Below are 15,503 nucleotides of genomic sequence, written 5' to 3'. Positions count from 1 at the left end.
AATTTGAAGGAAATTTCAGTTACATGTAGAATTCTACTAAAAAAAAAATTAGATTCTTCTCTCTCTATTTCTATGAGGCGATAGTTGATACGGCCTTCGGCGTCATCAACTATAACCTCATAGAAATCTCGAGCTCATAATCTAATTGTTAAATAGTTTTCTCACAGGGGAATGGTTGAAAGCTTACTAAACAAAAAGGTAACAACAGTAGAATAGGCTCAGTTCTTGTACAATTGAAGTAAAGTTAAAGTTCAACAAGAGACAACGCTCTCTTGAGTTTAATTGTCCATGACCACATTACAGATCAATTTAGTTACGAAAAAACACCCAATTACATAACTTTCATTATTCCTCAAAATATCTCCTTTCTGGTATACGCTTAAATTGATTTCTTGTATTCCTATTTCACTTAGTTTTTGGAGCGCTTTAGCGAGCTGGATATGAATGTTGAAGATTTTCACGTTACTTAAATCCTGCATACAGCTCAACAAACGTTGCTGCTTAAAGGAACTTCGTCTAAGGTATTCTGCGGATTTTTAAAAACGTACGATCGTGAAACGTTTCTAAAATCCTCCTTGAACAAAGTGTACAAGAGAGGATTGAAAAGAGATGTGCTATACCTCAGGAAAAGGAGAGTGACATTTACGGCTTGCGGGAGATGCATTAGTAAATTCTCGTCCAAGAGAATCGAGCTCAGAAAGTACGAGCACCAACCCAAAATAAAGGCCAGGATCATGGACCCGAGAATGATCACGGCGCGCTTTTGTCCCCGTTTTTGCCTGGCTCCCCTTGAGACTCTTACATGAGTCGCTTGCCGACGTATTCGCATCAGCTGAACTCGCAAAATTAAGAATATGCGACTGTAGGCGACCGCAAGGAGTATTAAAGGAAGCACCACGAGTCCTACAAAGCAGCTGTAACTGTAGATCACGTCACTGTGTTGCTCGTTTGCAGTTTCAGGGGTGGACCCAAAACTGATCCAAATCAGCTGAATGAGCGATACAGCCAGAGAGAAGGTCCAAATGAAGACCATCAAGGCCGCCATTCTATTTTTGGTTACAATCCGGTAGTAATGCATAGGGTAAATGATCATGACATAGCGTTCAAATGTGACAATTAGAAGATGCAATATGGTCGAAATGGCGATAAACCGTGATGCAAGGTCCATGGCGATGCAGGAAGCAATTCCATCTGGCATGGGCGAAAGATTGCAGGCAAATATCAAGGGAATGGCAACAAGGCCTGATAAAAGATCGGACAGCGCTAGGCATGCCAAACATAAATTAGTTATTGTTCGCAGCTGCGTATTTTTATATACCAATGCTATCACTAGCGAGTTGGCGGAGACGATGAGGCAGGAGAGAACACCCAGAAGAACGAGAGGAAGATGGTTCCCTTGTCCTGATGGGATCTCTTGCGTATTGTTGCTTTCATTTCCTGTTCTGTTCACAGTTTTGCTGGAGATGTTGAAACATACACTTGTGATGTTCATTGTTACTGTTGGATACTGCTCTTTGTCGGTAGAAGGTTATCAAACTTTTCAAAAAGGCTTTCTGCTGCACTCGACGGTTTGTCTCATAACATTGCCAATGCGGGCCAAACTAGTATTCTTTGAACTCAGCCTTCTGATTTTGAAAAAGACGATCCACGATGAGGAACAACTTGTAATATATATCTGTCAACTAAAGTGAAATTATTTCATTATACACGGCTGTCTAGGGGCGCTCTTTTGATGGAAAGATTATTTCCTATTTCGTGTGAAGCTTTATTAACTACTAAAACTGATGCGGCCATGTGGTTTTCCCAAAATAGGTACATGACACATTCGCCGTACATCATGCAAACACCGCAAATGAAGCTAAACGCGCACCGCAGACCCGTACGTTTCGTTAATGATATTTGAAATTTATTTCCATACAGATACAAAAAAGGCGAATAAATAAACAGAATTCAAATTGGACTTTTACCAACTGTACAAATAAATAAAGAAAATGTAAACATAGTTGTATACACAATTCTTCGCAGTTTTCAATGACAACTCTTTATAAGAAATCTTTATAATAACCTATGCTTTTTTATAGTGATTTTCTGCTGGGATACTGAGTATATCGAACATATGTATAAATAGTAAAGTTCCTATTCTGAATTTCCACAGTATAAATCAGGGAAAAACAAGTGGTTTATATTTGGTACTGAACCTGTAGGCATTTTAAAATAAAATGAAGGTAATCGCAGCTTGGTGTATCGTTTTGGAAAAAAAACAAAACGAAACAGTCTTCGCTCACTGCTGGTAGGAAAGAGAAGACAGAGAGCCAGAAAGGACACTTTTTCTGTTGTCGATGGTCATTACAGATACTAAGAAGACCTCCATAAATCAAAATGTGCAAATTTTGAAAGCTGTGAATTATATGTTATCTAGCCCTCGATGCACAATAATTAAAAAACACTGCATCGGTTGTAAACTGTTTTGGTCAGATGCTGCTCATTTAAAAGACCATAATTTCGCTTTCGGGAGCAATATGTTCCAAAGTCTCTTTAATTTTGAGTTTTGATTTAATTTATCAAAATAAGTAAGGTTTTACAACCAGTCAAAGATTCTTGTTTGTTTAGAAAAAATGCGCTTGATTTTACTCAGTCGAGCAAAAGAAAAGACCCGAAATTGAATAACGAAGAAAACAAATTTTGAATGACCTTGATGAAATAACATATCACCTTCGCACTCACTGGTCAAAAACTGCGAGTTTTGGAAAAGTCGACGCTGGCGCTTCAAAGATTTTTTTGTCCCAGATTTTTTCTACAAACCTCAAGGAAATGATAGTTACCTTAACACGCCGCCTACTTGTTCAGCTTTTACCAAAATAGAACGCAATTATGGTGTTTTGAACTCTCTTTAGAACATAACAATGATATCCTTGTTGTCAATTCTTTTAAAGTCAACCCGATCTGAATGATAAACATCGGGATTATTGAAATGAACAGTTTCCTGAAATGGTGTTTTTCCGCAAATCACCATCAGCGAAAGATTAACTGTAAATTTCGTTTGCGAGACAGTTTACTGTCGCCTCGTTGGAGGCAGATTTGCACTTACTACCGAGGAACGAAATGAGATTTTAATTTAGTTTCAATCTAAACAGAATTGAAATAGAACAAAAATGAGCTTTTTGACAGCTTCAAATAGTGTGATATATAGAATATGCAAACACCGTTCAATACAATTTCAGCAGCAATTATCACTTGGCCCAATGTTTGAAAAATCCGTCCTAAGCTTACCTGTTCTGTTTTGAGCTTGTCTTCTCGATGAAGTTGATCGGCATCATGTAATTCTTTACATTCTCGATTCCAATCAGTTCTTCGTTACGCTTCTTTGTCAATGAGTCGTTTGTTCAGCTTTAAACCCAGCTGAGAAAAGAAGGAAAACGTTTTCGTCGAATCTTTGCTAACCTATAGCTTGTACCTAGCTGCTCACACCTTTGTCAAGCAATAATTTTGTTCCGTTGAGAGAAACAAAACGGTTTGATTATTAAAACCGACCTTCGCTTAACACTTTTCTTGCAAAAGATTCTGGATTGAAAAAAGCAAAACAAAAGCCTGGCTTTTTAGTGAAGCATTGTCAATAAAATGGGCATTTTCTATTGGATAACAACCAAGCAGATAAGCAGTGACTCCTGGTAACCTATTGAACTGAAAAAAAAGACAGTTTTACGTACCAGCATGGTCAATAAAGTGAGCTTGAGGTATATAAATATCATATTTGGTTTGAAGCCGCTTAAGTTAACTTTAAATAAACTGGACATCGTTTCTAGCAACTAACCTAACAAACACCAGATGTACACCTTTTGTACTTAAAATTTCTCCTGAGTAGGTTTTCAGAAATGACGATGCTGCCAAGAGACAAAAGAGGCACACTGTTTTATTTTTCCTTGATTATGTCCCTTGCTATTGCTTTAGACCTCATAAGGACGAGAAAAAGATAATGAAAATAAAAATTTCGGTTAGAACCGTGGCAATTTATCCCTAAACTTTTATATAATGTTGAAGAAAAAACCTTAGAAACCTTCTCGGCAGCCTTTTTCTATAAAAATTTATTGTCATTGGTAAGCGGATTTTATCCCGAAAAGATACAAACAGAGGAACTAAAACGACATGGCGGTCTCGAGTCAACTGTAAGTTAAAATTAACTGTTCGTTTGGGATTTTTTACCCCTGTAGAGCTTGGCAGTATCTTCACAATAACATATGAATGAGACTGAAAATAGAAAGTATCTCTTGAGGAGACATTTAATTCATATTTTCTCGTTGTGAGAAAAAGAGCCATTTTCGTTTGTGTAAATTTTGCTTCGTTTGATAAGTAAGAGCATTTTACCTATGTACATACGAACGAAACTTGTCCTGCTTTACGCAAACCTTTTTTTCTTGCACTTACGACGTGTTAAGAGTTTTTCTAAAGAGCTTTCCTCGGGGAGTTGGGCAGATGTTTCCAACCCATGGTGTATCATGATTTGCATGATAGGTACGACTGATGAATGGAAAGCAAAAAAAACAACGCAACGGGTTGACTCGATAAGAATGTTTTACATTAATGCTATTGATAAGGTAGGTGTAGATTTTTCAGAAGACGGGAACAAGAGATCATCACTGGAAAAAAAAAAGTTGAGAGATCAGGACAATGGATGTCTCAAGATTCGCGTTACACAATAAGAAGCTGTGTATCATTTTGAAATTTTCAATATTTAGTCTTTCCTTGAGCCCAAAAACAATGACGTGTGTGATGTGCTGCTTCTGACCGAAACACTTTCTCGGCGAAATTTGTTTGTTTCATGAGTATTTCTGGCAACTAATATGAGTGCTTCCTGGTTTTGGGAACATATGCGACTAAAATAAAATACTCCTTCGCAAAATGAAGATTAGGTCCTAAACGTTCTTGAGCGTAATTCAGTTACAAACACGCTAGCAAAATGCGTATACCCGGGAAATATGTCATGTACGGCTATCAGATAACTGGGGATTCCCGACTACACATCGGTTTCCTGACTATTTGCTGAAAAATAAAGCTAGGTTTTGGAAGAGTGTATTGTTTGTTTGGGGCAGGGGGAGGGGGGGTGCATCTAAAAACAACAGTTGGAGGAATACCTGCGATGAACAAGTAGCCCAACCAAAAAGAGCAGTTAATGTAATTCAAAACAGGACCAGGTTCTTCTACTTCTAACTAAATTTCAGTATAGTACATCTTTAAGATATTTATGTAACAAAAAGCTTTCTTAGTTAATAGCAGTGAAATATTACATTACAGGGGTGATAACAAGTTCCGTCATCTATCACTTACGTTACTGATAAATGTATACATTTAGCTCATATACTATATATAAAGACCTTTACCTGTGAGGGTCTACGATCTGGATGAGTTTAACTGGCAACTGGCAACCATTGTTTTCAATGTAAACTAATGTAAACTACTGCTGCCCCATCCTAACCCTTCAAGGTAGCTCCTTCTAACGTTTTATAGCTGTCAGCTGAGACGGATAAGATGCGTTTTGTTCCTGATGGCTAAGATCTAAAATGTGCAAACTGAAAAATTGGCTGAAATTTTAAACGAAAGCTGACCATCACCGAAAATTCACGAAAGAGAGAGGAAATATAAGAGAAAGCTGAGAAACGAGACCTTTAAAGTCAAATCTAACTCTAAAATCGTGTGAGCCGACAAAATTGCCGAGGTTTTTTCAGGTATTAACGACTGACAGCACTCTCATTCGGACCCCATTAACGTAATGTTTCCTTACGTTTGAGAACATAAGCTTTACAACCCAAATATTGACTGCTTTAATTATTTTTTTTCTTCACGTTGTATTCGCCCTTTCATCCCTGTAAGGATGAGTTTGTCTTTACGTTTTGTTATCTCAAGTGCTGTTCTAGGTCTGCTCTACCGACACCCGGTGCATTTCATCAGAATGTGGTACTGGTCTTGGTAGTCTTAAAAGTGAAAAAAGGGGTAATCAAAATGTATTTCGAAGGGTTACTTTTTGATGTAGTAGCAAAAGTAAAGTCTAATGTCCTTTGCTATGAAAGACTGTGGAATTTCTCCATCGAATGAATTTTTGTTTTCGCGGTCTTCACAGTCCCAGAATATCCACTCCTCCGTAACACGCATGCCCAGTACTGCCTGGCAACTGCTTGAGTGTTTCAAAAGGAAGAACGGTTCGCGCATGGGAAGTTCGATTGGTGTTTCCGCTGATCCATCTGACCGACAGCAGAAATGTATAACAGTGTCCTTGCTGTAAGTACCGTCTGGTAGGACACCGCTGGCAAAGTTATCGTTTTTCGTATCCTCATCGTCCCACTTGATCCAGCCTTCACGAAATCCTGTCAGTAAAAAAAATATATATCGATTCTCAGAAGTTTGTCAAATAATAGGTAATCTTCCATTTGCTAGGTTCTTTTTTTCTGGGCGGAGTTTCGGAAATTTATTTAACACCTCACGATTATAGGTGCTCCTTAATTGGGAGTTTGTTGACACCGTGGAATAAAAGAAAAAATGTTGCAAGTTTATAGTTGTCGATGGGCTTAACTACACCTAGCTAGTTCACAAGCCTGTCACTTAAAATGAAAGAGATTGACAAACAAATAAAGGTCATCACCATGACAGCTGAATACTTGCTAGATACCGGATGGTGCCTGAATTGTGGACTGTGTGGTCCGGGTTCATACACAGACTGGGGTCTTGCGCAGGATATTAGTCTCACTAAAGCTCTCCATGTGAGAGTATAAACGGAAAATTCGAAAAGAAGCCAACCTACCCTGCAGCATCACATGGGCAATAGCAATACAGTTCTAGTGTGGTTGGAATTGGGTGAGGTGGATTGGCCTATTTGTTAAGAATGGAGACAGTCCTTTGTCTCCTAAATTTGCTGCGGAATAGTGCAACGAAAAAATTAAAGGTAGAAGCAACCGTTGCCAGGACTCACTCTCACTCACTCAATCCCGCTCTTCGTGTCCTTGGGCACATAAGACCACAGAGACTGTTTAAAGACTCATGTTGAAATTAAATTGTAGAAATCTTTTTCGTATTCTTACCATAAGGACACTTTCCTTTTTTGTAAATACAATATTTCCCCGCTGGCCATTGCGTCTTCCCTGTCTTGTTTGTCTTTACACAGAAATGTTGTGAAATCTTACTGCCTCTCTTCTCTCCGTTCAAGTGAAAGGAGCTGGACCAGTTGTTCAATGGCGTCGAGTCTTCTGTGTCTTGTCGAAGAAGACCCTCTGACCAAGAGAATTCCGTTGACACTGGACATCCACAGTGGGGCATGGGTATAGCGTATGTTCCTCTCGGCCACTCGACTAAATTTGTTAAACGAAAAAGAGAATCAGTCAGATGCTTTGTATGATCACCGAAAACTGCAAAACCAAAGACATTCCCCGGGTCACAAGATATGGGTTACTGACGCGTCGTGATTGACACTAGACATGGAGGTAACCCAGAGCGGACACGTCCCAATAAACTGGTACTCGATCCCGGACGAGTAAAACACTGCTTACTGACTTGTGCCCGGGAGAAATCGGAATTAAGTGTCTTGTTGTTAAGCTGCTAGGCTTCAAAAGAGCTATTGTTACCCGTCCCGCTTGTGAGGAAGAGTGCGTGTATTGCGTGCCATGCGATGGCACGAATCACTATCTAATGAGCTACTCTTGCAGGTCTTTTACCACCATTTGGCTCATTGAAAATTTGCATCATATCATGAACTCAAAAGAATAAACGAAAACGCAAAGTAAGAGCAAGCATATTGGTCTCTCCACTGGAATACGATTCATGCATTATCGAGGGCGCTGAAATAGTTTACTTACCGCTCTCGTATAACTTCAAGTCAATGATAGCTTCTGCGACGTCCGGCTTACCAAAGTTAGCGACATACGCAATACAAGTGTATTTACCAACATCTTTTCCTGAAACGTTCGTAATGTGTAGAGAAAAAGTCCCTCGTCTTCTTGGAAGAAATTCTTCAGTAACTTTCTTGTTCGTATTTTCTTGTACTTCCTTGCCATTAAATTTCCATGACACCATGGTATCGATGCCGTTTATCTTGCGACCTCGACACGTCAAAGTCGCATTGGAACCTCGGCTAGTTATCACGTTGGGATGGACTGAGCGGAGCACAGGAATAATACCATCGACACCTGCCCATATGAGAGACCAGAGGAATACAGTATAAACAAATGAGTAAAAACCGAGTGGCTTAAGAAAATGCTGGCAGAAATTTACTATTTTAATACGCAAAAATATAAGCAACTGTTTAGCCAAGCAAGATCAAGCAGGTTCTCATATGTGGGTTACAGTTAAATTATGATAAACATTTAACCAAGGAGTGTGACTTTGAGATTGCAAATTTACAATACAGTTGTAAATAAATACTGGCAGACTGTGTATTTAAGGCCAAACCCAAGTTTTTATATTTTTGTAGTAATCATCAACTACATCTCCTTCATAGAAATTAAGAACCTAAGAAAGAATCTACTTAGCCTAAATTGCCAATAACCACTCCAAAATACAAGAACCTATTTACTTTAGTGACCCAGTTATCAAAATCCGTTGAGAAAAATTTGGCTTATCAAAGTTTGTTGAATTTTTGCCGCAAACACTCCATGCCCCTCTAAGGCCATTCAAAATGGAATTTTGAGCATAATTCATGCCATAAACAAACTAAATTGCTCAGATGAAACCCTTATTCTGTATTTGGTGAGTGAAAATGAATTGTTAAAGCCAAATCAGTTTCATTGTTCAGAAATACTGTAATTCTTACCTTACAATTGCTCCTAAAAGGCCTTTGATTAGCACAACAAACACCCTGATTTAGCAAAACAAGGGTTAATGTTTTCTTTCAAAACTTAGTACCCATCAAACAGCACAAATGATGAAGGCCTTACCTAGATATAACGATCTTTTTGAACGATGCTTGAATTTTTCACTGATTTATATTCAGTTTCAAGTCATAATTCTTTTCCGTTTCTCCAAGCATGGAAAATCTCCATATTTGTGCGCGTGTATGATCCCTAACTGATAGTTTGAATCACCTGTAGCTTTGGTATGACTAGGTCTTCCTCTTACCCCGGACGCACCTGGCCCTTTGTACTTTTCCTTCAACCATTCAGTCATGTCTATCTCGCAGGAGAGTGTATCTAATTGTCGAGAGTCGAGAGTCGAGGGTAAAATGTCGAGAGTCGAGGGTCACGTGTCGAGGGTCGAGGGTAACTTAAAAAATATATTAAAATAAAATAAAAAATAAAAAATAAAAAATAAAAATAAAAATATAGTTTACATGAAATAAGTTGCTGAAGAAATCAAGACAGAATTTTCTTTAATCAGCTTTTCTCTTTTTTTTTTGAGTAAAGCGTTGCGTGTCTTGGGCGGTGATACCAACAGCGCTGTCTGTACTGTCACGCAAACCTAAACTCTTGTCAGAGGAAACATGCACGCTCATTTTCATTTCTCGATATTCACGCTTATTATCTCCCTTTAGGACTGTAGAACATTATTATAAACCACTAACTACCTTTGTTTTCATTGTTTTCATGCCTTGTTCTAATACTCGCCAAGCAAACAAAATTAACGTAAACATAGTGGATTGAAATAGGGTTATGTGACGTATTAAAGAATAGGGAATGGCGTGTCTTTTATCTTATCTTAGCCTTCAATGCCTTCCTGTTTGTTCATGGACTGCCCAAGATAACATTGGATACTTTCAAACAGTTCTCTCTAGTTTTAGTATTTATTGGAAGCTCTAGAGCAGGGTGTAACAGTAGCCATTTTAGCGTTCATTCTGTTGCTTTTTATCGAATTCTTAATGGCCTTCCTAAAAAAATAGGGAAAAATCACACATTTTTTGCCGTTCTCAAGAAAAACGTCATTAAACGTCGCGTGACTACTCGGTGACAGACCTTGTTACTGATGTCACGCAGATTTCAATTTTTAATGTTCCATTACAACAAAACGAAAAATTAGTGACAATTTCTCAGGTACTAATCTCTAAAATGTCTAATACAGCTGGCGAAAGAAAATTCTGTCTTGATGTCTTCAGCAATTTATTTCATATATACTATATTCCTATTTTTATTTTTATTTTTTATTTTTCACTTTATTTTAATATATTTTTAAAGTTACCCTCGACCCTCGACATGTTACCCTCGACTCTCGACATTTTACCCTCGACTCTCGACTCTCGACAATTGGATACACTCTCCTGCGAGATAGACACGACTGAATGGTTGAAGGAAAAGTACAAAGGGTCAGGTGCGTCCGGGGTAAGAGGAAGACCTAGTCATACCAAAGCTACAGGTGATTCAAACTATCAGTTAGGGATCATACACGCACACAAATGGCTTTTATCGCGATCCAGTGGACTCTTTTTATTGAACAGAGACCACGATATTTTACGATTTTGTCGTCTCAAATTGTTTGTTTGTGACGAAGATTTCCCGAGGTAATTTACTTGGTTCTTGCGAGGAGAAACTAACATTCAACAAATTGTTCATAGAAAGGGCAAAAAGTTTGACTAAAATCCTAACTTTGAAAGGTAAAAGTACACTTATTTTATCGCAGCAATCTCGTGAACCAAAAACCGCGATAAGAATAACTTGAAGGCTGCTTTTCGTCTGCTCGCTCTGTTTGTTTACATTCAGCTTTACCTGTGCAGACGCTTATCGCGCAATCACAATTCGAGCTTGAAACTCTACCGTTTTCCTATATTTGCTGGTTTCGTTGAAGAAAAATATTTGCAAGCATGCTGCATCGAAGCTTTTCGATGAAGTTGACATTTTAAGCGAGAAATTGCCTTGATTTACGGATAAAATTCTTGGTTACAAAAATTATTTGGATACATTTTTTAATTACTTACAATTAGATATTTAGTATGTAAATGGGGTGGCATAATTTTAGGAATCTTATACCCAGTTTGAAACCTATCTCAGATTTATCGTTGTATTCTGAAGCTCGATTAATTGATTAAACATTTTTTGTTTTCTACAAAAACACATGAATCGCGATAAAAAATACATTCGATTTTGAGACGGTATTACGAATTCATAATGACACCATGGTAGAGAATGTTTTCCCGCATATGGACTCTCTCCTTCGCATCGTTATGAAGTCCTAATATTGTCTCAAAATCTACCGACTAAGTTTGTGTTATCGGATTTGCTTGGAAGATTTAAACTAATTAGACTGCGTGCTAATACATAGGCACTGAATCCACGTGTGTCCTTGAATGGGAACTGATTCTCAATCGCTCCGGAAAAGCAATTGACCAGGTGGATGTTGTAAGGATGACCGTGTGCCCAAAGCATAGGTTTCAACTTACTATGCTTTATAAAGCAAAGGTAACAGATAGAGATTTTTTAATGGATGATCGATGCACGAGTCTTATCTGGCATTATAACATACCACAGGACAACCACCTTTTTAGGAAAGCCCTTTGAAGTTTCAGTTCATAGAAAAACAGCTTACAACCCCAGGTTACAACACTGTTATTTTCTGAGCAGAGCTGATTGTTCTCTATCAAGCAAAATACGTTTGGTTGTTGTTGATTTTTTTTACTTGCGGACGCTTAATGAATGTCATCTCTTCCCTAGTGATGCTAGTACATTACTCACCTAACACTTTCTTTACTCAAACTTTTCCCTAGAAAGTAGATTTCTGGTTTTCTACGTGGGTGTGACAGGGGGGGTGGGTTAGTGGGAGGGGAGGGAACACCTGCTAGTGACCTTGTTACACCCCTCAATCCTGAATTACTTACGTTAGACACGGTATGTTGTTAACTTGCGCATTTTGTTGTAGGATAAATGTTGGTCTTTTAAGAGCAATTGTAAGGTAAGAATCACAGTATTGCTGAACAATGATACTGATTTGGCTTTAACAATTCATTTTCACTCACCAAATACAGAATAAGGGTTTCATGTCAGCAATTTGGTTTGTTTATGACATGAATTATGCTCAAAATTCCATTTTGAATGGCCTTAGAGGGGCATGGAGTGTTTGCGGCAAAAATTCAACAAACTTTGATAAGCCAAATTTTTCTCAACGGATTTTGATAACTGGGTCACTAAAGTAAATCATGGTATAGGTACAGAAGTTATGCAAGAAGGCAAGTAGATACAGTGATTTTTTGAAAAATGGCGGTGTTGGTTTTATTTTTCAGTTGAAATGAATCCTTACTTTTAAGATTTGGTCTTTCTAAAGGGCTGCGTAAGGAGTCATAAAATAGCTCTAAGGCGGAGAAGCAAATCTTTTGCCAAATAGTGCTAGCAGCACACTAAAAAAAAACCAATGCCCCTTATATCTCGGCTTTATTTTAAGGAAGGCGTGGCATTCTTGGATTTTACCTTGAAAATACTTGACCACTTTAAAATTCTGTCCCGACGCGCCGGAAAAGGGAAAATTTGATGATAGATTTAGACTTTTAAATTGTTAGAAAACGGGAGGGGCACGCCTTTGGCAACTTGACTTAGGACTCACCTGAAATAAGGTAGCTGTGGCCTAAAATGTAGATGGCAAATGAAACACCTTTGAAGCTCATTCTGGCAGCTCTTTCAGTCTGGATTTCCCCAAAACAAGTAAAGAAACCATTTATCGGTTAAGTACTTTTATCGCGGTTCTATTCCGAAAGGAAAAGATGGTTCGAAACATGAAATAAATGGTTTCATTTTGCGTAGAGAACAGGTCTCAGGAATACGGGTCAGTCAAGGGTTTAGCAAACACTTATCTCACCATGTAGGTAAGGTTATTTCGAAATTCTATCCGTTTTATTCGTATTTATTTTGTGATTTTCGAGGTGCTCGGTTCTTTGAACGCGCTACTCGAAACAACTCGAAAACGTCATGTAAAACTAATTTTATTTTCCTTTGTCTGACACATTCTGAAACCCTGAAACATTCATTTGTTCTGAAAGGATGCGATTCTCCAAATTGCGCTTGCGAGATGGCCTTCTATCAATTTTCTGTCTCCTTTACACGTCAGGGAACGAGAGTGCTTCGTCAAAAGAGCATCAGACTTCCACTTTGTGTACGTTTATCCACTACCAAACCGCCGGGTACCGGCTATAAAGGTATGTCCGGCCACAAAGTGTATGGCTTTAACCGTTCGGGTCAGAAATAGGGAGTCGATTTTGCTCATTTGGCCTCAAATAGGGTATGGTTTTTGCACTCCAGTCATGAATTAGGTATTTTTTTTTTTTTAGAAGGGGCTACTTTTTTCAGCATTATCGAAAAGTCCATCGACAAAAGCCCCTCCAATGCCTTTAACATCGGTCTGAACTAGTAACTTATTAAAAGGTAGGCCTGAAAACAGGGTATTGATTTAAGGGTCAGGTCTTAAATAGGATATCGAATTTTGGTCAGGTCAAAAAGAGAATTGAGAAAATCACAGATTTTGGTCTTAAATAGGGTTTTGGGAAGAGGGCCGCACACCTCTGCCAACCTCCGCACCCCCCCCCCCCCCGCCCCCCTCGGGAAAAAAATCCATACCACACTTGCTGTTTATGCAAGAAAGTTAACTTTCATTCTAACCACGCACTAGTAATGAAGACTCCGCGTAATGTTTCATTGCAAAGGAAACACTTTGCTCAGTAACAATGTAGATGTAGATAACATCAAATCTTGAACGCTAATGATTCAATGTGTGTCACTTTTTGTACAAGTTTCAAATCTCTAAGGTGAACACGTGTTATTTTGCAAACGTCTTTGTTTCGAAAACAATCAATTATTTGGAGATATGAACTGTGCCGACAGCGAGTCACGATTAGCATTAGTTTTGAATAGATTAGAAGGTAACCTGAAAATAAGAATATTTCCATTTTGATTTACTTCGAAGCTCGATAAACATACACATTGACACATTGGGTTTTGAAAGCCTGTCTCTTTGCAAAACGGATATTTCAGCGCCATTTTTCAGTTACGTGTCACAAGACCAGGCACACTGAAAGTTTCTGACTGCTATTCTCTGAAGGACAAGGCTTTTCCCGCAAAATGAGCACGTCCGTTCTGCGTCCGGGAATACGTAAACAAATTTGCATGATGATGGCCCAAAAAGGGTCCGAAAGCAACTGAAAATAAAGACGTTTCAACAGAATTTATTTGCTACCTCATATACTAGTTCCTTTCTATATTTTCAAGTCTAGTGAAAAATATGCAAAGAAGAATCGTACTTTACAAAAGCGGCGCCATCTTGTTTCCAAATGCAACGGGCCCTTTGGCGGTTTTTAAGTCTGTTTTAGAAGGGGTGTAATATGGAACAATATACTGTGGACCTAATGTAACTTCGGTTCTCCGAAATATATATATCTGTAGTCTGTAAACATGCGCTAGTAATTAGTGTATTTTGCCGATAAAATTTAGGAGATTTAGATTTATCGCGAAGCTCCGTCGACTGAGTATATATTCTCTGATGCCTTTGCTCTTGAGATCAACTCAATTAAGGTTAATTGAAACAAAACAACGGTCTTCCCAAGTTTATCTGCAACTGAAAATTACTCAGGATATTCCAGAAGTACACATTTTACTGGTACGGTTTGTTTGCATAAGTGGTCTAAAGCTTTTTGGGAGTCTACTTTGCCGGTGTGCAAAAGACAAATCGAATATGTAGCTTCGAAGTAAGTTGATGTTCAAGTCAGCGTTTGTTTTATTTTCGTTCTTTAACTAAAATACTTCAAAAAGATATTACTTCTAGTATTTTTGTGACAGTACAATAGACCGCAAAGAGACACGTGTAAACAGTCATTAGCAATCATAATTTAAAAACAGTCATTTCTGTCTCTATTAGTATAATTTGTAGACAGGTAAAGGGACATGTCTCTCTCACAATTCAATGAATTTAAAGTGGCTTTAAAGTACTACCCAACGGTCTGGATGGGTTTGCTGACATCTCAGTAAAGATTTTTATTATATGGCTAGCTCCGTGAGCGGGCAAGATGAATCAAATCCTGCTCTGTGATTGGCTACCCGAGCGGGCAAGATGGAGCTATCTTGCCCGCTCGGGACTACCCGCCGTGTCCCGCAAGAAAAATTTCCCCGAAAGCCATATAATAAATCCTTTATTGACCAAGCTCGTTCGGTCAAGGTGGCTTGATATTGGCCTCGTTCTCTTTTTGCGAGTTTATGGACCTCGACTCCGTCTTGGTCCATAATATTGGCCAATATCCAGCCATCTTGACCGAACAAGCTTGGTCAATAACCCATACATATTTTCCACAATTTCTCAGCCAGCAGTTAAGGTGTCAGTATAGTCAATTTCCGATATAAAATCACATTGACACGATAGTTGAGGCGTGTAAGGGAACAAACCAAAAGCGGAGGCGCAAATTTTGCTTCGTTACGTAAAATTTTTGAACCTTTTATTGTATGCCGCCGTACCTTAAGATAATATTATCAGCCCATTCTAAGCCATCAGTAAATTTTTAACATCCAATACCTCAGCTATCAGTAAACATGTAAAAGGGTTATTTATCAGCTGATAATGAAAATTTA

The 15,503-nt window shown here is 38.4% G+C and overlaps 2 protein-coding genes across 2 annotated transcripts; both read right to left on the bottom strand.

Moving 5' to 3' along the window:
* Nucleotides 1–484: 484 nt before the first annotated feature.
* On the bottom strand, nucleotides 485–1,659 carry LOC145486548 (histamine H2 receptor-like). Its single transcript, XM_081465235.1, has one exon. The coding sequence runs from the start codon at nucleotides 1,490–1,492 to the stop codon at nucleotides 485–487; it is 1,008 nt and encodes a 335-aa protein (XP_081321361.1). The 5' UTR covers nucleotides 1,493–1,659.
* Nucleotides 1,660–5,061: 3,402 nt separating this feature from the next.
* On the bottom strand, nucleotides 5,062–12,735 carry LOC145487701 (uncharacterized). The gene is made up of 4 exons (XM_081466522.1): nucleotides 12,499–12,735; nucleotides 7,839–8,168; nucleotides 7,068–7,334; nucleotides 5,062–6,356 (listed from the first exon to the last, which is right to left on the bottom strand). The coding sequence occupies exons 1-4, from the start codon at nucleotides 12,557–12,559 to the stop codon at nucleotides 6,010–6,012; spliced, it is 1,005 nt and encodes a 334-aa protein (XP_081322648.1). The 5' UTR covers nucleotides 12,560–12,735; the 3' UTR covers nucleotides 5,062–6,009.
* Between the last annotated feature and the right edge of the window lie 2,768 nt (nucleotides 12,736–15,503).

The sequence above is a fragment of the Orbicella franksi genome, chromosome 5, assembly GCF_964199315.1.
Source record: "Orbicella franksi chromosome 5, jaOrbFran1.1, whole genome shotgun sequence".
NCBI classification, from domain to species: domain Eukaryota; kingdom Metazoa; phylum Cnidaria; class Anthozoa; order Scleractinia; family Merulinidae; genus Orbicella; species Orbicella franksi.
Note: the sequence above shows the minus strand (reverse complement) of the source record. Positions and strands in the feature narration are given on the sequence as shown.

What these genes read in the sequence shown, in the direction of transcription:
- LOC145486548 (XM_081465235.1), bottom strand. Translation starts at nt 1,492, where the DNA reads ATGAACATCACAAGTGTATGTTTCAACATCTCCAGCAAAACTGTGAAC.
- LOC145487701 (XM_081466522.1), bottom strand. Translation starts at nt 12,559, where the DNA reads ATGAGCTTCAAAGGTGTTTCATTTGCCATCTACATTTTAGGCCACAGC. An exon ending in CCACAGCTACCTTATTTCAG is followed by an intron (nt 8,169 to 12,498) that starts GTGAGTCCTAAG and finishes TCATATGGGCAG; the next exon opens with GTGTCGATGGTATTATTCCT. An exon ending in CTTGAAGTTATACGAGAGCG is followed by an intron (nt 7,335 to 7,838) that starts GTAAGTAAACTA and finishes TAACAAATTTAG; the next exon opens with TCGAGTGGCCGAGAGGAACA.